The 22,387-nt window shown below is 34.4% G+C and overlaps 2 protein-coding genes and 1 long non-coding RNA gene across 10 annotated transcripts in view; 1 reads left to right on the top strand and 2 right to left on the bottom strand.

The window, feature by feature from the left end:
• The window catches only part of LOC127841132 (uncharacterized), a 322,925-nt gene extending 308,154 nt beyond the window's left edge, over positions 1–14,771 (bottom strand). For 4 of the 7 annotated variants that reach the window (XM_052369739.1, XM_052369719.1, XM_052369750.1 and 1 more), the window contains exon 1: positions 14,045–14,771. In XM_052369739.1, coding sequence (XP_052225699.1) covers positions 14,045–14,382 — 338 coding nt within the window. In that variant the 5' untranslated portion in view covers positions 14,383–14,771. The remainder of the gene's footprint in view (positions 1–14,044) is intronic. The other 3 variants (XM_052369710.1, XM_052369769.1, XM_052369759.1) reach the window with 2 other exon arrangements.
• The window catches only part of LOC127837623 (uncharacterized), a 163,711-nt gene that overhangs the window by 61,045 nt on the left and 80,279 nt on the right, over positions 1–22,387 (top strand). The gene's annotated exons all lie outside the window — the stretch shown is intronic.
• LOC127841251 (uncharacterized) overlaps positions 19,631–22,387 on the bottom strand; it is a 30,660-nt gene continuing 27,903 nt past the window's right edge. For both annotated transcript variants that reach the window (XR_008030824.1, XR_008030822.1), the window contains exons 2-3: positions 20,384–20,517; positions 19,631–19,950 (exon numbers count right to left, since the gene is read on the bottom strand). This is a non-coding gene — a long non-coding RNA (uncharacterized LOC127841251). The remainder of the gene's footprint in view (positions 19,951–20,383; positions 20,518–22,387) is intronic.

Here is a 22,387-nt window from a genome sequence, read left to right as displayed (position 1 = left end):
CTCCAAGCTAAAAGACCTCCCATACCAGAGCATTTAATATATACTTAAATTGAGTTCCGTACTGTTTACTTAAATTTAGTTCTGTACTGTTTGAATTGAAACACACCTTCAAACTTCTTGTTTTTAGCATAGGTGCTTGCACCTATGCTTAAGGTATATACCACATTTTGAAAATCCACATCGGTCGGTTACCCTTTATGAAGCCTTACCTGATCAAAAATCAGACGAAATATCTATTTAATTTAGCATATGGTAATTCTTACAATTTTTTGGGGGGAAACGTTTTTCTAACGTTTTCTTCCAAGAATATTGCTGACACCGTTTTAGTGAATTTTTCTAAGACCGTTTTATGTCAAAAAATCTTCTTATAACCTAAAACAAATTTCGTTCGTAAAACAATTCTGTTCTTGTTGATAGTGACCTCACACCTAATTTATATGGGATCCCAATTTCTATTTCCTTCGTTTACTGTTCTGTGAGAGGTCAAATGTTTACATAACTGAATTAATAAGGCCCTGGTTAAAGTATATGTAACATTTCATCGGTTAATTATAAATAGAAATTAAAACATATTCTCAGCAGGAAGTGGGGCATAAAGCACTTTTATTCTTTGAAAATGTGTAAAAAATGGCGGAGTACGATGAATGTTTTCTGATTTATGACATGGATTCTGACGTGCCTTTCTATGGATTTGATGAAGTAGAGTTTAAAAGTAAGAGATGTGTTAATTGAAGTTAAAATGATTTACTTTGAGCCAGAAATTTACGTTACGAGTAGAGTTAACGGTTTAAATGTGGCATCGGATTTAATGGATTCGCGTGAATTCTGGACGAGTGCTGTGTCTGTAAAATATTAAATGGAAAGCTGTAAATGTATCAAGTCGGAAAAGAAAACGGATGGTTGCATAATGGTATGCGTGAAATAATGTAATTCTACGTATTTATTTTCATAGTTATGTCATTTTGTAACCATTCACATTCGTCACTATTTGGAATTCCCGTTTCTAAAAATAGAGCATTTTGTTAACAAGGGGGGCGACTCGTGATGTCAGCAATCGTTAAGGCTACAATATACTAAATAATCGAGTCATGAAGGGCTGTACTTTCTAAACAAATCATCATATTTTCCTCGAAGGCATGTTGTACACTTTGTTCTGGTTTTATCGTTTGGAGATATTGATAGGGTAAGCATAGGTGTTCACTACTTAATCCCTGAAATAGGAAAAAGTTGGAGATTAAAGTAAAAAATGGCACTGCAAAAGGTTACAATCCACTAGAAAACGGCCGAAAAAGGCGCAAAAACAGTCGATTTTGATTTGAGTCGAATTTGTTTTTGGTTTGAACATGACAAATCTTTTTTATTGCTTAAATCGATTCAGCTAAGAATGCCCGTCAAGAAAAGGTATGGTTATGGGGGTCTCTATGTGCAAAATGTTGTATTTATTTTCGCTCAAAGTTGTCGCTTTTACATCGAAACATATAAGGAAACTATTTAGTATATTTTGACCTAAACATTTACTTCAGCAGCATCTTCCCTGTATCTTGCAACTATGCTTTCAGCGCCATCGGCGCTCTCGTTCTGATGCATGGTTATTAAGGACACAGGTTATAAATGCCATCACAGGAAATATTAAACTGCCATGAATAAGAAGTTCAGATAATTTCTTAATTATACAGTATTTCTGTGAAAACAAATAACAAGTCCAGAAAAGACACAATTTAAAATTAATTTCATAAGTCATTTCCAAAAATTTGAAAGAAAGTGTAGTCGTAAAATTTCATTGTATTTGATTCTTTTCACAAAAAAATTAGGAAAAAATGTGTTTGTTAAAATACATTAAATCAAAATTGCAAACTTGACAATACTTAATTCTCATTAACATTGTGACATTATACAGTTCATTGATTTCTAAACAAGTTTATGTGCCAAAGTATTTCAGAAATACCTGTGATCATTGAAGGCACACTTTGTGAAGCACTGTGAACTGACTGTTGGCATCACATAACATTTCAATTTTGTCGTCCTTGTGCGCTTGACACTTCAATAGAAATTCTTCCACCTGTTTCGAAACTGGCCATTTGTTCATGTCATTCCTTCCATACGCTGAATGTTTTTTAAACCACTTATCATGCAACTGAATACATTTCCCACAATAAAGTTTCACACATGTTTTGCAGTAAAAATCTGCGTTTGCTTGCTCTTTGCATGACGAACAAATAAAATCCTTAACCTCATCAGAGCCTTTGGCATGAGAAGACGTAGACAAGTACGCCATTTTGATAATTGACATTTTAAGCAAACAAAACGTTCAGGAAAATTCTTCTTAATACAAATAACTAGTTCAGAAAAGACATACATGTAATTTAAATCTTTTATTTAAAAGTCAAGCAATCACAAAATATGTACTGAACAAAAATCCAGTTAAACCTAAAATGGTTAAGCATACATGCCAGAATTATTTAGGTCCAAAGCGGGACATTCCATAAAAAATTGTCGGGACATTTTACCAAAAAGCAGGACACCTAAAACGATCTATCATTCCACCTTTACTGTAGTCAGTATAGTACTAACAAAAACTCTTGATACTTTTATTCAAGACATAAAACATCTGATATGAAGCATGAAATCTAAAACATAACAATAACAGTTTTATTAAATGAGACAATAGCAAACAACGAAGATAATATTCATCTTTTTAGAGTACAAAATCTGGAACATTACGACAACAATACTCATTATATTACTTTCAATGGCAAACATTAACGCAGGGGAGGCTATCCAGTACACTGAAAGTACGGGTTACAGTAAACTATCTAAGACAAGATGGGTACCACTTTTACTGTTTGTTGCGATGTTTTTTTAAGCATGTATCCATGCGCAGTTTGTTACTTGTCAATTGTCGCAGCTAAATTGGAGTAGGGTCAAACTGTCATGCATAGCACCTCGTTGTTTTTAGCTTAATTGGAGTAGGGTCAAACTGTCATGCATAGCACCTCGTTGTTTTTATTACAATTACACCCAATTACACTAGACAGGATGGGTATCACTTATTGGACTGTTGCGATTTTGGTATATTGCACATTCGGATTATCCCGCTATTTTGGAACTAAACATTGAATGTAAAAGACTCATTAATGACGTAGAGTTAATTTTACAAAACAATTGTTTTGTAAACCGTTTCAAACAAAGACAAAAACAAACACATTTTCAACATTTATTTCATTATAATACAACTATTGATAGCAATAAGCAACCACTATCTTGAAGACCACCATGGTGTGAATGCCTGATAAAATCAATTATTAGCCGATAAATAGCTGATAAGGTGTCATAAACAACACTGGTACACACGAGAAGTAGAATTGGATTGTTAATTGGGGGCAATAAAGGGATTAGCGGTGGTAAGTGTTATTGAAACAGAGCTTGAATAGCGAATTTTATTGGGAACCTATAGATTTTACATTGTTTTTTACGAATGTCGGGACAAATCGTCTCATATCGGGACGCCGGGACAAAGGACCCAAAAGCGGGACTGTCCCGCCGAGATCGGGACGTCTGGCATGTATGTGGTTAAGCCATCAAGTATTTTGAACTGAACAGAAACCAAATAAACTGTCAAATGACAATTAATTGTAAGCAGTAAACAGTGTTACTATGTAAATTGTAAAGTGACTATTGGGTCACATGGGTATTGGATATATTACATTTCCAATTGTGGCAAAGAAGATACCGCATTGGAAATTAGATTATGTTTAACAGATAGATAGGCCAGACTAAATGCATTGAGTTTGAATGCATATTGATAAATGGACAGAAATTTAACAATGTATAAGGCATGTAGTTAGTGAAGGCCAACATCAAAAATATTATTTAATATTTTCTAACATGAACAGGTTCTCTTGATTTTGTGTGCAAACTAATATTATGATACCAAATCATGTGACCTCGCCCTTAAACTTTATATGTTTATTACTTTCCACCAAAGAAATCACTAAACCTTGTGACACTGACCTTTGACATGTTGACCTAAACATTAACAAGTGCATTCAGGTTTTCACTAATAACCAACATACCACTTTGCAAGATTGTACACCAATGCATTCACCAGATATAAGCAGAACAAAAGTAGTCTACATACCAACCTACAGACCAACCTATGATGGGCATGTGCACAGCATTAGTATATACAAACCAATTATTCGAAGAGAAACTAAAGCTGCAATGGTCATTTTCGGCTCGAGTACTACTAAAATTAACCCCGGATACACCTTAGTATACTAAAATGTACCCCGGGTACGGAAACTATACTGTAACGTAACCTAACCCTAAATTGGTCTTTGTCGGCTTTTTTTCAAATTAATTATATTCATATTTATGTCAATATTCTGTAAAATGACCTTTATATTATCGAAACTCCTGCTCAAAAAGCATTTTGACGACATTGGATTTTAGGCGGGAATGCATCTCGGGTACAGTCTCAATTGGCCGGATACGTGTTAGTATATTTTCCGGTACGCAGGGTACATTTAAGTATTATTAAGAGTACCCAGGGTACATGTAAGTAGTACCCGAGCTGACAATGACAAATCAAGCGAAACTTAAATACATATATAGGAACTTTACAACATTGATTTTAAAAGTTTTGTAAGTTTTTAATTTAAATTAAAGTAATTCCAGAATGCCAATATCAAAACTACTATTTCACAAAAATCTGACATGCAAAGTGCACAAACAGTAAAAAAAACAAGATGTGTTTGTGAAACACAATGTCCCTCTATATGATGTTTGACCTTGAAGGATGACCTTGACCTTGTGAAGGATGACCTTGACCTTTCACCACTCAAAATGTGCAGCTCCATGAGATACACATGCATGCCAAATATCAAGTTGCTATCTTCAATATTGCAAAAGTATTCATAAAATAAGCGATTTGGGCCACATATATTTGACCTCTGACCTTGAAGGATGACCTTGACCTTGACCTTTCACCACTCAAAATGTGCAGCTCCATGAGATGCACATGCATGCCAAATATCAAGTTGCTATCTTCAATATTGCAAAAGTATTTATAAAATAAGCGATTTGGGCCACATATATTTGACCTCTGACCTTGAAGGATGACCTTGACCTTGACCTTTTACCACTCAAAATGTGCAGCTCCATGCGATACACATGCATGCCAAATATCAAGTTGCTATCTTTAATTTGGCAAAAGTATTCATAAAATGAGCGATTTTGGCCACATATTTGACCTCTGACCTTGAAGGATGACCTTGAGCTTGACCTTTCACCACTCAAAATGTGCAGCTTCATGAGATACACATGCATGCCAAATATGAAGTTGCTATCAATAATATAGCAAAAGTTATTGCAAAATGTTAAAGTTGGCGCAAACAGACCAAAGTACAGACCAACAGACCAACGTACAGACCAACAGACCAACAGACAGGGCAAAAACAATATGTCCCCCACTACTATAGTGGGGGACATAAAAATATGTTTATAAGTTTCCAATGCTTATTGGAATGGGTTAAATAAACCATGCATTGGCTAATTTGCTTAAATATCATATTGAAAATTCTTTAGCTTAAAGGATACATAATACAAATTAATGGTTGTGGATATTTGAGCATGTCTATTTCACACAAAGGAATTTTCTTTAAAGCGGGTATATACGATTTTTATATGTGCTGAATTGTAAAATATTGATACAAATATGTTATAATAACACACACTATGCAAGAAAAATGATACATTTAAGACGAATTTCATAAAATACAGCAAATACAAATTAGCGCCCCGAGCCGATTGTGACGAAGATAATTCGTAATTATTTTCCTACAATAACCGATGCATTCGTCTTTTTTGTAAGTGTTCATGTGTCGTATGAATCGATATCGCTGCAGAAATTTCAAATGAACCGTTAAACTAAATTTAGATTCACATCGTACATGCATGATATACATGCTGGCGAATTCGGCTGTACAGCCTTTTTCGATTTCAGAATTAAATATCTGGCTTATTTAGCATTTTTCGACACATGTTCTTCTTAACTTTTATTTTAGTTTATATTGAAATATATGTATAATAAGTTTTTTACACATTTTATATTTATTACTAAATATTTGACAAGATCGTATATACCCGCTTTAAGGAGTATCTCATTTGCTGAGCTATTTAAAATTTTGTGCGGAATATTGATAAGTTTTAAAACATCATAGAAACTTTTTCAGCCAAAGAACATTAATTTGTTTTCCATAAAGCTGTTTAAATTTTTTAAGAACTAAAGGATTACAGTAGCTTAAAGGGGTATAACAACAATATTTTTCACTTACCATAAAAATTATTTAAGCGATACATATTCTCTCTTTTCAAGCAGACATTTATAAAGGAACATCATTATATTTATTTATTTATTTTAAACAAGAGGGCAAAGAATGGCATTGATCTCTCACCTTTGTAATGGGGCATGGCCAAATTTTACCCATGGGGCATGTGTTGAACAGTTTTTTATCGAGGACCAAAAAAAAAATCTAACATCACATACCACATTAAATGTGTGTGCTTTGTGTATGTTAAGTTGTTATGCTACAATATGCATGTACACTATGAAATATTTCAGTGTAAACAACTACAAACATCTTTTTAGGAATGCAAAAATTACAGAAATGATATTAATTTCAGACAGAATACTCACACACACACAAGAAGTCAGGCATAGACTTACAGTGTGACTAATATGTGCCCTACTTCAGGGGCCTAAACATGTTCCAGGGCTATATATAACAAGCGTATTTGCCTTATTACGCAATTCAAATAACCAAAAACATAATTAAATTCAAAATAAAGCGTACAAAAACGCAAATACAAATATAGTTACGTTATTGCTGTTAAAAACATTGCGTCACAAAACGCAATTCTTATGAACACCGGGCGTATATTTTAGACTGCTTATTTTCCATACCAAATTGTACCAGATAGTTTATATGCCGTCCTATGAAGAAAAGAAGGAAGTATTTCTAGCGGTTAAAACCTTTGGGGTATTATTGTAATTATTCGTAGACCCGTCTGATGTCTACTTTCACTTTCAAGGTATTCATTCAATTCAAAATAACCCGAAAACGGGTAGCATCGCTTTTAACAGCCATAACTTCATTCATTGTAAAGAGATTTTCATGAACTCGGTCTTATTCAACGAATAAATGTTATGTACAGGTACCTTTTTGAATTTCATTTGTATAAATAATATAGTAACCTTAGTACATCTTTATTATATTATATATGTCATTCGCTAAATTACCCAAATGAGTTAAAAAAACGGGGGCGAAAAACCCAATTCAGCTTTAAAGTAGTTTGTTTGTTTTATTTGTGCATACATGTCAAGCAATTTACAATTCAATGCAATCAAGGCAATAAGTAACGTATAGATTGCTTTATTATCATATTCAGAAACATGCATTACATGAATGGTGCCATTTATCACAGATCCAAATAAGATTACGACATGATGTATACACAGGATAACCCGTAAAGCTTAGACATGTAAACATGAAAAAGCTTATTTCCAACGGGGTCCCTGGATTTAGTCGAACAGATCTTATACGTGACTATAAATATATTGTTTTTTCAGTTCTTAATATATAATCGACATGATCCTACACATGATTTCTTCTACGAATTAAGTGAATCTTTCAAAAGTTGACATGATAATACACTGACACGAATAAAAAACATAAAAATAATGAATTACATAAAAATAAAACAAATCTAAAAGTAAAAATACATGGAATTCTCGTCTACCTTCATATCATTTAATAGATGTGTCTTAACAAGTTTCTTAAAAGTAAATTTCGATTTGATGGACTTTATATTATCGGGTAATGCATTCCAATCCGTAATACCATTGTAGTAAAATGAAGAACTAGTAAAGCCATCGACTTGAGGTACATAAAAATTAAATCGGGATCTATTCCCATACTGATGGACATCTGTACATTTGACAAAATTTTCTTTCATATAGCTTGGACATTTATTGTAGAAAATCTTATGGATGTGGTTAAGCCGAAGTTGCTTGCATCTTTGTTCAACGTTCAATAAACCAAGTTCTTCAAAATGCGATACAACAAGTGATGTCCTACAATGGGAATTGTTAATAAAACGAACCATTTTATTTTGGACTATTTGTAACTTGTGCTTAAGCTGTTTCGTGAGTCCACAATACCACGAAGAGGATACATAATCTAAATGACATTGTATTAAAGAATTACATAAGCTTTTTCTAAGACTTTTATTTAAAAAATCACGTTGTCTATATAAAAATTTAAGTCTCAGGGCTTTCCTTTGACCCGAGCTCCCGGGTTTTGACGCTTGAAAATTACAGAAGACCCCTTTTTGACTCTTGAGAAAATTACGTCATGCGTCACATTTGACCCGGGGGAATACACCGACTTGCGTCAACGAGATCAAAAGTTGTTAAGACTAAGCGATAATTGGCTCGGGGCGGAGTATCACATTTAGTACACGCTAATCGTTAACGCCCGTTTCCAATCATCGAAGCACAAGTCCACCCAGTAGGCGGAGTTTGGTTAATTAAGAAATCTAGTATTGACCAATTAAAACACTGCTGGTTCGATGATTATTAACTTTCCATTATTTATCATAGCGTTTGTTATTAGCTGTTTGCGGAAAAGACGTGTATTAAACCCACCTAGTTGCAATAATCCAACTCCCAGCTATTGACCCTCTGAGCTGTACGTATGTACTCATAAAAGCTCAGAGCATTTAAGAAGAACTATAAACCCACCAAAACAGAATGGACTCATCCGCGTCAGTTTTGATAATATTCAATATAAAATAATAACATCCATATCCACATAACACCGTAAAGCATATTTTGAGATATTCCAGAGTATGGCAGAATGTATTTCCAAAGCTGAATGCACCCATCACTGTTTCGCTTCATGATTGCTCAGTTCAAAGACGCGCGAAAGTTATGCTGGCATATGTACTGTCTACAACGTCAAATTACACGCTTTGCATCAAAGTTGCTAAAAATAACTATAGAACCGATACAACTGGCCTTGTGGCAAAGTGACAATTTTTGCATGAGCTAATTGATTACAAAATACATGTAGGCGTAATAATTGACCGTTTGATAAGGCATAGAAAACGGCGTGTTTGTCGCACGTCTTCCGTGAAGATGGCACATGAAATAATTAAAGGGCGTCGGAATTTTTGATGGGATTAAATACGGAGGCACCTTTATCGGCGAGTAGAAATAATTTCCTTTTATAGTTTACCGATTTATATAGGCTATTGTGTTTAGGTACCACCCGTATGTTGTTTTTTTTTGTGATAGCCAGCGGAAATGTTTTTTTTTCCCATTTTGTATTTCATTCTTAATTTAATAGCCACGCGAAACGGTCAAACAAAGTTATTGGATAAAGTGTAATTGTGCAAAGTGTAATTGTGCTAGTGCATTCGGAAAATGTCGCAGAGAAACCTTTTCGAATTCGGAATCGGTAGTAACTCTGAAAGTGTGTGTAAGACGCCAACGACAAAGCGTACTTTAGATCTAAATGACAGTGCTCCTAACACCCCCAAACGTGCGAAAGAAGAACATATGACATATTACTCTGCTGTATACATGAAGTTAATGTTGTATTAGAATACATGTTTTGTATTTATTAATCATTGAAATATTGTGTTTAAATGCATAGTGTTGTAGTCACAGTAAAATGTAAGAAATAAATGTTAACATACATGTATCTTTTTATTTGTTGTTTTTTATATATTATATCTCAGTAATTTGCTTAAATTGCAAAAAATCTTTGACTCTCCTGCGTTATTATTAGGACTCTCAGAAGTTTGATTTTGACTCTTGAAAATATGGTCCCAAGAGTCCTTGACTCTTGAGATTTGAGGTCTAAGGAAAGCCCTGCAGTCTAGAGTTAACCTTCTTGACGATATTATTTACAATAGAAGTACCGGACAAATCAGCATCTAGAATAGAACCAAGATATTTTACATACGTCTGAGATTTTATAACATGATCATTACATTGTATATGAAAATTGTCCACCTTGGTGAGTTTACGTTTCGAACCAAAAAGAATACATTCTGTTTTGCCTAGATGGAGGGATAGCTTATTGTCAATTAACCATTTACTACAGGACTCGAGTTCTTTGCCTAAAACTTGACTGATGGTACTTGGATCTTTATGTGAATACAAAATAGCACTGTCATCAGCATAGAGTATTAATTTACAGTTGGATGATATACTTGTTTTCATATCATTAACGTAGGTCAAGAACAAAAGAGGACCCAGTATACTCCCTTGGGGAACACCACACACTACTGATTTGAAATCCGATTTAGCGGCATTAACATGTACAGACTGCGTCCTATCAGCTAGGTACGAGCGAAACCACTTCACAGACTCCACTCTCATCGCACGAAGCTTCCGACACAGAATGTCATGATCTACAGTGTCGAATGCCTTCTGTAGATCTAACATAATCATACCAGTAAACAAGCCATTAGAGGTTTGTCCACGTATATGATCAGACAGGTGAATAAGACAGGAGTCAGTGGAGTGATTCCCCCTGAATCCACTCTGATACTCATACAACAGACCGTTCTTCACTAAAAAGGATTCCAACTGGTTGTATGCAGCTTTCTCTAATATTTTTTTTGAAACAATGGACAAAATACTAACCGGTCTATAATTAGAAACCTCGGACCTATTGTCTTTCTTAAACAGTGGTTTTACCTTAGCACTTTTTAAATCAGTGGGAACTACATTGTTAACAATAGAGCTATTTATTAAAAATGTAATATGAGTTTTGATATAAGGAGCAGAATCTTTCAAAAATCTGGCCGGGATTTCGTCTAACCCAGTACTTTTAGAACAATTCAATTTGCTTAACTCTTTGTAAACAAAATCTTCAGAAACTGTATGAAGTTTAAAAGAATTGTGAGCAGGATTTCTGTCTTTGTAAAACGATTTAAAAATGTTAGATGCTGTATTAAATAGATTTGGAGTAGGGGGTGAAAATTTGTGCTAAAACTCTATTCAATTTACAAAAACCCTATTGTTGTCAAAAACAGGGAGTGAATTACCCAATATACCCGAACAGTTATCTTTTGCCTTACATGTATGTCCAAACATGTGAACAAGTCCCTTTAATTGCTGATCGCAGTGCATTTTGAATTGAAATTTTCAGATATTGGTTTCATATTTTGAAACCATTACTAGTCAAAGGCTTTGAGTGACTTGTCAGGTATGGTATACAAGCAATTCAATGGATTATAGAAAATTGCCTGACAGGATTTTACACTCACACAAAGAGATTTGCGGAGCAATTATATCTAATATATATATTACAATTTACAGGTATTCACTGGGTAGGGTTATTTCATTGTAGGAGCTATTGAAGCATGGGTACTGAATTATTTTCAAAGTCATAATTGGACCAAAAAACATTTTAAGGTATAGCATTTCCATTTTAATTATTCAAGTGCGTTATCAATTCAAATGATCAATTAAGCAAAGTCAATTTTGTGCCATAAGTATAGTCACTGAAGAGAAATATGTTAATAGATCTGTTATTCAGCTTTTAAACATTTCTTTAACATTCCAACAGACCTATAATAATGTTAAATGAATATACTCTATGGATCATTTCTGTATTGCAAAATTCTTTTTAAGCTATTGAGTTGGTCATAAGAGATAGATTATCGTATGCAACTAAATTTCTTGATTTAATAATCATACTTCAAATATTTATATTTAAACAATCAACTGATACTAACATTAACGCTCGATTGGTCATTGTCGGCTCTGGTACTACTTATATGTACCCCGGGTACTCTTAAATATACTTCCATGTACCCCGGGTACGGTAAATATGCTTAAACGTATCCGGTCGATATTAGACTGTACCCGAATTGTATTCCCGCCCAAAACGCGCTACCGATTACCTTAAAACAATATTGTTTATCTTAAAAAAATTCTCTTAAAAAATGCATCAACATGCTTTTTGAGTATGAGTTTCGATAATATAGAGGCAATTTAACAGAAAATTGACATAAATGTGAAAAGCTGACAACGACCGATTTAGCCTTAAAATTCCCGGGTACCTTTTAGTATATTTACCGTACCCGGGGTACATGCAAGTACACTTAAGAGTACCCGGGGTACATGTAAGTAGTACCCAAGCCGACAATGACCAATCAAGCAACATTAAATGATTGTGTTAACAATTATTTATCCATGTAAAGTTTTTTTATGTATTGAAAGTTGTTAAGTCAATCTTGTGCGGCCTTTTTATATTAATGTACACCAATCAAGGATATAAATAAGAAGCGCATTTGCTAAATTTATATCCCCACAAAAAAGATTGTTTATGGATGGGTGCTTATCTCTTGATATACAGTATAATCCTTAAACTAAGTAATTATGTGTACGGTAATTCTTTTCATGCAGAGCAATAATTGTCCTTATTGATTTCTACACACCCTTGAAGTTTCATTTTTAAATTTTGTATCATATCTGAAATATAGCCCTGCCAAGCCAATTGTATAAATCTGGATAACTCTTATCCAGCGGATAACTTTTGGTTATCTTATCATAAAATTGAAGATAACCAAAAGTTATCCTCTTGATAAGAGTTATCCAGATTTATACAATTGGCCACAGTCTGAAAAGTTACATGATACAAACACAGTCAATAACTCTTATTTAAGAAAGTGTAGGTTTATGATTCTTGTGCATAGCACTTCTAATTGATATTTACATACAGTGACACATGAAAGTTCATGTCAATATAGTGTACCATATCTGAGATATAGTCCTGAAAAGGCACATCATACAAAATTTACAAAGGGCAATACATGTACATGTAACTCTTGTTTAAAAAGTGGATGGTTTTAGTTCTTTAGTACAAGGCATTTCTCTTTATTGATATCTATACACCCATGAAGTTTCATGTTAGAATCGTGTATGGTATGTGAGATATAGCCCTGAAATGATACATAAAAAGAGGGCCAAGATGTTTTTGTAAGATTTGACCAGGTGACCTATATTTTGACCTCTCATGACCAAACATCGCACTGTGCTTACAGAAATAAATATTATGATCAAGATTAATACAATCTGAATCAAAATTGTGACCTCTAGAGTGTTAAAAAAGATTTTGTATAATATCATGAAAATTTTCACAATCTTGCACAAAATGGGCCTTATATAAGAAATTTTTCAATTTTGTAACCCCCCGGGGCAGGGTCAAATTTGACCCCAGGGGCATAATTTGAACAAACTTGGTAGAGGACTATATAAAATGTCACTACATACTAAATTTGGTAGCCCTAGGCCCAATGGTTATGGACAAGAAGATTTATAAAGTTTGCACAAAATGGGCCTTATATAAGCAAATTTTCAATTTTTTGACCCCCCGGGGCAGGGTCAAATTTGACCCCAGGAGCATAATTTGAACAAATTTGAAAGAGGCTCACCACATGAACATTCCTGAGAAATTTCAGCAGTAGTTTAGGAGAAGAAGATTTTTAAAGAAAAAGTTAACGCACGGACACATCGACGCACTGACGCACACACGACGGACACAGGACCATGACATAAGCCTCGCTGGCCTTTGGCCAGTGGAGCTAATAACAGATTGGTGGGTTTGAAAATAAACATGTACTTTGTCATAAAGTCTGTTGTTTTGAATGTTATGTCATGACAAATATGGGTTGAAAACGTCAAAATTTCTGTATATTATATGGGCTGTGCTGTGTGAAAAGAAGATTCGGTGAATGTGCATAAAGTGTCGTCCCAAATTAGCCTGTGCAGTCCGCATAAGCTAATCAGGGACGACACTTTCTGCTTCTATGATATTTTTCGTTTCAAGAAAATATCTTCTTAGCAAAAATACAGTTTAGGCGAAAAGTATTGCACATACAATAAATCCCCTTTTCACAGAGCATGGCTCATGTGTTTTTCTTTTTCTTGTACAAACTAAACCACTGAAGGCTATTTACGCACCTGTGATAATCGGATACACACTGAGGGCAGCACAGCTGACTGTGGGTGGTGCAGAACTTGTCAACTTTATTGTCTTTGTGTTCATAACAATTTAGTAGAAAATCCACCACTTTTTTGGAAACTGGCCACTTATCTATATCTACTCTTCCAAATGCTGTATGTTTAGCCAACAATTTACCATGTAAATCAATACAGTTTCCACAATAAAACCGATCACACTGTTTACAATAGAAATCAGCACTTGTCTCAGCATTATTCTGGTCTTCACAGGCATTACAAATATAGTCCTTCACTTCATTAGAACCCTGATCAACTGAAGACTGAGCACTTGCTGCCATTTTGTACCTTTTGAACAATTTCAACAAAGTCACTTTTTGACACTTAAAATTCAGAAAAAATATGCATCAATAAAGAAACATTATTATTATAAAGACACACACTTTATATATTTTGTACAATAACACAACATTTAAAACTTCTAACTTGACTCAGAAAATCACACCTTAAATAAAATATTTGCCAAACAATGATCCTTAAAGCTCTTCGCGGCACAGTTATGTTATCATAGTAAACATTGTCACTATGTAAACGGTCAAGCATGTGAGAACAAGTACAGTATCAGGTTACTTTTAACCCTGAATAGAAAGAATGTATGAATAAAGGTGCATTGAATGGAAGGTAAACTTAAACTGACTGTAAGTATAGAAGTATTAATACATTTAGTTAAGAAGAGTAGTACAAATAAATGCCTGGTTTAACAAGAATAGTACGCTGACTTATAATTTTATTCCAGCTGGACAATGTTTTGATGTTTAAACTTGAATTAAAGGGCCATCAACCGTGATTGATCAAAAAACGAAAGTTCTAAAATACCGTATTTTTTACAATTATTAGTTTATATTGATTAAAATATCACAAGTGTTATATTACATTACTTGAAACAAGAGCTGTCTCCATCGGAAGACATGTGCCCCCGAAAAATGCTTTTTCGAAACCTTTACGTAAATTAATGCAGACCCTAAGTTCAAGGTCAAGGTCAAAGGGGTCAAAATTTGTGCGCGTATGGAAAGGCCCTTTCTATATACACATGCATACCAAATATAAAGGTTACATCTAAAGTGACATAGAAGTTATGAGCATTTTTTCAAACCTAAACGCAAAAGTGTGGCAGACAGACAGAGAGACAGACAGTGTGATCACCATATACCTAGATCTTATGACCTTACACATTTTCATTAAGTGCGGCGAAGATCCTATGACATTTGCTAGAGTTATTAAGCGAGACGGAAAAAAATGCAATTTTGCGATGATTCAAGGGCTGTAACTCAGAAGTGTCTGGGTCAATTCGGCTGATTATCAAACTTGACCTAGATATTATTGCCTAACACATTTTCATGACGTGAGGCGAAGATCCTATGACATTTGCTTGAGTTATTGAGTGGAAACGAGAACACACAAAAATTTGCCAATCATGGCATAGGTCCACATGTAACTGTTGCAAAATGTGTCAGCTCTCACAAGTGTGGCTCTTGAGAAGGCAGAAATGTAGAGGTGTTTTTTGGGTTTTTTTAATTACGATATTCAGATTTTTTTTCTTAAAGGTTGGAAGAAGAAAACAATTATTATGTGATGGTCAATTAATCTGATCGTTTGAAATAGTGTCATTCAACAACATTATTAAGCAAAACACATAATATTTACATGGTTTACCATACCAGTATTTTGCTATGTCTGCATTATCGTTTCATTATACCTAATGCAATTAAACTAGCTCGGAACGGACTACTATATAATAACAAGAGGGCCATGATGGCCCTGAATCGCTCACCTGACTAACCTTGCTTCATGAACTTAAATTTTATTAGACCCATATACAATCCCAAGCCAAATTTCATTAATTAATACATTCTGACAAAATTTCATTAAGACGTGATGAAAACTGTGACCTCTTTCATCTACACAAGGTTTTACTAGAATTTGCCTGGTGACCTAATTTTTGACCCCAGATGACCCATGTACGATCCAAAATCAGATATTATCAAGATAAACATTCTGACCATATTTCATTAAGATCATATGAAAACTATGACCTCTATTGTCTTCACAAAGTTTTTCTATAATTTGACCTAGTTTTTGACCCCAGATGACCCTAATACAATCCCAACCCAGATTTCATCAAGATTAAAATTCTGGCCAAATTTCATAAAGATTTAATGAAAACTGTGACCTCTACTGTCTACAAAAGATTTTTTTTTTAATCTGACCTAGTTTTTTACCCTAGATGACCCAAAATCAATCCCAATCCAGATTTTAACAAGACAAACATTCTGACTATATTTCAATAAAATCTGATGAAAACTGTGACCTCTATAGTCTACACAAGGTTTTTCTATTATTTGACCTAGTGCCTAGTTGCTGACCCCAGATGACCCAAATACAATCCAAACAGGGCTCCTCTTGCCCAAAAATTGCTGTGGCCAACATTTTAGTCAAATGGAATTTTGTGTAGCCAAATTTTAGAAACTGTAGCCAAAGTTTTAGCAAAGCATTTGCAGGGGTCAAAGTTGGATATTTTGAAAATCCTGAACTTAAAGCTGGGGGCCAGGGGGCCGCAGGGCCCTTGGTGGGTCCAGGAGACAAGGGGGCCAGAGGCCCCCAGAAGCTCCTGGATTCGACACATTTAAAGGGTGCCTGTACCTGTTCTGGTGATTCTATTTTCTTAAAAAAACAACATACACATATATTTAAAAATCTTCATGTATTTGATAAGGAACACACAAAACTTAGTCAAAAGGCAATTCATTCACATGCACCCTCTGTCTGGCATGGACTCGACTGCAGGTGTTGCTTTTGAAGAACCAGATAAAACCTGTAACAGTGGTTACAAATTATATTTTTCACACATACTTTAAAAAAGTCAATAATACATGTTTAATTAATGCAGAATCAAATGTCACCATTTATATTCACAGAATCATGCTGCCAGAAGCCTCCACATACACCTAAGAAAATTGGGTATGGTGGCTTCTGCTAAACAGTTAAAATTGAAAATTTCAGCATGGGTTCCCCTAGTTTTTATCCCAATCGTTGTTTGAATGCTAAATAATTGTATCCTGGTGAGACCCAAATTTGACGATGTAACGGTTAAATGAAGCAATATTTAGCAAATAATTTAAGAAATAATGAATGTTTAATAGCACAAAATAATAATTTTAAACTCGGCTGTATTACTTTGAAATGATTCCAAGACAATAATCATCCATTTAATCGATAAAAATAGAACATCGTCGAATTAAGGTGTCGGCGAATTTGGATTACGGTAGGTTGCCCATATTTGTTTTACAAAAAGTAAAAAAAAAAACATTTCTTGCTGCTGGGCTCATATGTTGGGGACAATAAAACATTTTATTTAACTAAAAAAGACCTGTCCCAGTTAGCAAAAATGGCGTATTTGATTGTATTTTCAATTACTGTTAAAATTCTTTTCCTGATTTATGCTTTATTCAAAGGTCAAAATGTTTTAAAAGCTCACAATCAATGAATCATACGTTATTAATAAAAAAAATTGGCAAATTTGCTAGATCTATCTTGCCAATTTTTGATGCAAAACAACCTAAACAGTAAACTTTAGCAACAGAAAATACGACCAAATTCGGGGTGTTAGTTTAAAAAAATAAAAACCCTACCTGGTTGGTCTTGATGGTTCTTATATTCTTTATGTGATAAGGGCCCTCTGCGTGGAGACGCAATGCCTTCTTCCCACAAGACTGATAATTCGGGGTTTTCTTACAAACTTCTCAAGCCGCTTTTCCACAAGCTTCCACTTTTCTCAACCAGTTCACTACCCGCCCGTAGACTACAGCTGGGAATGGCCACCCATTATAAACTGTACGCTGAAGTTTCTTTAGCTACAAACAGGCAAGTATCTCGTTGCCATTTTTCTCAACTTAAGTCTAAACACAGCTTCCCATTCGGCATCAAATATACGCAAAAAGTACTCAAATTGATTTAAATCGGCAGCAATCTTTAATCTTTAATCAGATGTAATTGTTTATTTAATCCTCTACGATGTACGATTTGTTTTCACGTCAGTAATTTGTCTCGATGACCGGTGTTAATGCCGACTGCGTATGAATTTTTCAGGTCAATAACACGGCGATGTATTGATGCACAGTCTACAGCTGAAAGCGGTTAATATCCGGGACGGCATGTCAGGAAAAAAATCAATACCGATAATTCGCATTGTTCATTAATTAAGCAACGATTAATAACACTTATCCTTTATGGATTTTCATGAAAGAAAAACCATAATAAAGAAAATTTTATTCTCTTTAATCTGATATATAAACAAGTTTGGAAAGAATTGGATGAAAAATTTGGACTTTATTGCATAAACACCATTTTCTCAATTCAAGGAGAGGTAATTCTGTACTTCATGGACCAATAATGCTCATTTTTTGTAGGGTTAGTGTCCTCATTGATATAAAGACACTGTGCAAATTTGGAAAGGATCGGACAAAAAATTTGGAAGATTTTTGAAAGTTTTCACAAAATAGGCAAAAACGAATAAACATGCAAAGTTCAACGAGCTCCTTGGGCCATGTTTTTTGACTAATCAAATTTCTTTGAACAACTTTTTCAGGGGAGCCTTCAAAGGTCATCCCTGTGAAATTTTTTGAAAATCTGATGAGCGGTTTCTGACAAGAAGATTTTTTAAGGTTTTTACCATATATGGTCATGGCGGCCATCTTGGTTATGTGATCAAATTTTTTTTAACAATTCTTTTGTCCCATGACCTAGGGATGCTCCACATGAAATTTAGTTGAAATTGGCTCAATGGTTTAGTAGAAGAAGATGTTTACAAATTGTTTACAGACAGACGGACGGACGCCGGACGCTGAGTGATCACAATAGCTCACCCCGAGCTATCGCTCAGGTAAGCTAAAAACATAAACCTACTAAAAAGCTTATTGCAGTTGTACAGTAGCACTTTTTTGTGTTATTGTTTAATGTCTTGCTTAAAAAACCTTTCTTGAGAAATCAATGTTAAATACTAGTAGTTTTAATGAAAAGAGTCCAACACATGACAAATTTAAACTGTCAAATTTACTAGAACCTACAATGTCATTTACATATCAAACACAACAGTAGAACAACATATATATATACATTTATTTCATGCTTTTCGGTGGTTTATAGAGAAATATTAGTGAATTAAAACTGATAATTTCACTGTTTCAAACAATGAAAATTATCAGTGAAAATTATCGATAATTTTCACTGTTTATGTTAAATGACGTCATTTTTTTGACGAAATGACGTCATTTTCCCAGCGAAATTCTTTAGTTAAACTCTTTAACAATGTATATTAACTGTAAAAAAAAAGAATAAAATAAAAAGAAAATTTGTTGGGTTTGGTGGATTATCGATTTTAATTCACTCGTGATCATATAAAATATATATTTTCACTCGTGGCTGCGCCACTCGTGAAAATATAATTTTCTATGATCACTCGTGAATTAAAATCGATAATCCACCGAATCCAACAAATATCCTCTATATATATATATGTTTTTGACTAGAAAACCTATTTTATCCCAGAGGGACGACTAAACTTCAACTGTTAAAATCCCAGTTCCTTGAACACTAAACCACCATAATATGTCTCAGGCTAAACTTAAACTGTTAAAATCCCAGAGGAACACTTTTGGAGGAACAGAACAGTCACTTTTTTTGTTTCTTCACTTTCTTTGCATTTCTAGTTTTTATGAGTTTAATGTCTTTGCAAGCTTTGCAGATCGGTCTTACTATCCCAAAGTCTTCTTTTAACCTTTTCACTTTATCAGTGTCCAGTACCTCTGTATCGCCACAATAGAAACAGACATCGTCAAATACCACTGTTTTACCTGAAATATATGCCAATTATCAAGTTTGTATATCTGTCAAAATATTATCATTTTGTTAGAATTATTACTGCAGGAAATCAGAATTTATAGTTCATTCTACCACCATGAACAGACCCAATCAAACCGGGTCTGCTTTTATTTTCTTAGGTGCAATTTGTGCTTCCAAAGGACCCATCTTTTCAGTATTTACTCCATAGGATCTACTTTTCAGATTATATTAATATGTATTGTGTCTTGCACCAAAAAAAAGACGAACTACTACCATATTAATTTATTGAATTTAATACTTTGTGATGCTGAAAGACCGGAAATTGTCAACTTTGCAAACTTCATACATTCACAATGTCAATATTTTGATGTCTGCTGTGCATTCTTGTTGGTCAATATTTATTTATGAAACAATATATTCAATATTTAAATAAAGCTTGCAAACCTGCATAATAGGATGCCTCCATATCTGAACTACACGACAGCCCCTCCTTGACAATAATGTGATCCCTATGAATCCCTGCATAGAACAGTGGGTTTCAACAGATGTATACCAGTTCTTCCTCTACAGCTTTGCAACTATTAATGAAATATATACATGTCAAATACAATTTCATAAAAGCAATGAATTTGACTGTTGCCCATCTTCCATCTTTTTGATTGTCATCACTGAATTAGTTGGTATTTTTTACTTTAAAGACTCACCGAATAATTCATTACATAATATCAAAAATTGATTCCTTGGAAGCACATATTTTTCTTTGTATAAACAGTTCTTTAAATAATGACAGAGTATTAAAGACTAAATAATTGACAGGTGTAAAGAAATATTTTTAAAAAAGACAAAACCATAGACATTATACTGCATTCATTTTATTATTAATACCAGAGCAAAATGTAGGAAAAAAGACGAACACGAAATCCTTTAAGACACCGTGATAGTTTTGTCAATATGTGTCTAATTTTCTACAAATGCGTTTTTGACGAGAACTATCTCATCTCCGTCGACAAACATCTCAGCCAAATGTCACCGACATGGATAATGTAATATTCATAATGCGTGATTTAACCTTATTATTCTCAATAATTTCTATCTTAAAATAATTCCGTTGACGCTGGTCATTGTTATTGTCGTAAACAAACACTTTAGAGCACACCATTTTGCATGCGTAAAAAGAGCTTTTACGTAAACACGAATACGATTGGTTTATTCTATTTTAAACAGCCAATGAAATGTACCGATAGTAATATTATATAAAATCGGATGCGATAAAACGCTTGCGAATATAAATTTTGATTGTTGTCTTCGAAAGTTTTATTTTTTCAAGCGGGACTAAAACACTGTCGGCAGACGTTATGAAAATAAAATTGGAGAAAGATACTTTTATTTTTATTACATTTTGACATAAAATACGGTCGGCGCTCCCGTAAACCAATTTATAAAACAAGGGCTGTTTGTAAAACATGCATGCCCCCCTATATGGGCTATAAGTTGTAGTAGCAGCCATGGTGTGAATAAGTTTTTTGTCACTGAATACGTTTTTTGTCACTGTGAATGGTGGTGGTGGTGGTGGTGGTGGAAATAGTAGTAGTAGTAGTAGTAGTAGTAGTAGAAGTAGTAGTAGTAGTAGTAGTAGTAGTAGTAGTAGTAGTAGTAGAAGTAGTAGTAGTAGAGTAGTAGTAGAAGTAGTAGTAGTTGTAGTAGTAGTAGTAGTAGTAGAAGTAGTAGTAGTAGTAGTAGTAGTAGTAGTAGTTGTAGTAGTAGTAGTAGTTTTCACGAAGGTATAATAGTGTACTTTGAGTTAATATGCAAAACACGACTGTTCAGATTCAATCCTTTAATTCAACTGCCCGTCAACAACAATACAAATATATATGACGTCAAATAATAATAATAATAACGTGCTAATTCGCGGCAACCGCCAATCAACGTTACGTCTAAAATCTCATATAATATTCTCGACATACTGGGGGCCCATATAAAACAGAGTTTTCACATTAGTATACGAATACGATAATCATATTAACAAAATGCTTAAATTTCACTTCCGGTGGATAAAGTTTCGCTATTGGCCTTATGGTATACAATCCGTTACTGAGTCGCGCTTTCGCCTCGCAAACATGCCTGTCCCTTTCGGCAACAACATCGACGACCACGGCAAGTTTCCATTGACATCTCGGGCCATCATCATGGATCTGCACCACGTCCCCGGTGTTGCTCGTCTGCGTGTTGGAACCAGACACCCGGTGGTGCTCGCGGAGTGACGTAAGGTATTCAGTCTTCCAGCGTCTGTATAACTGTTGTATGAGCAGCTCACGTCGCATTGCCATGCGGTTAAATGTAGCATGATCGGCTGCAGCGACAGTACTTACGGCATCGAATGTGACGTCATCGTGTGGCATCGTTGTAACTCGGCGACCGTATAACAGCTGCGACGGCCTGATATGC

Source organism: Dreissena polymorpha, chromosome 1 (assembly GCF_020536995.1).
Source record: "Dreissena polymorpha isolate Duluth1 chromosome 1, UMN_Dpol_1.0, whole genome shotgun sequence".
Lineage (NCBI taxonomy): Eukaryota > Metazoa > Mollusca > Bivalvia > Myida > Dreissenidae > Dreissena > Dreissena polymorpha.
The sequence above is the reverse complement of the archived record's forward strand: the minus strand, read 5'-3'. Positions and strand labels throughout refer to the sequence as shown.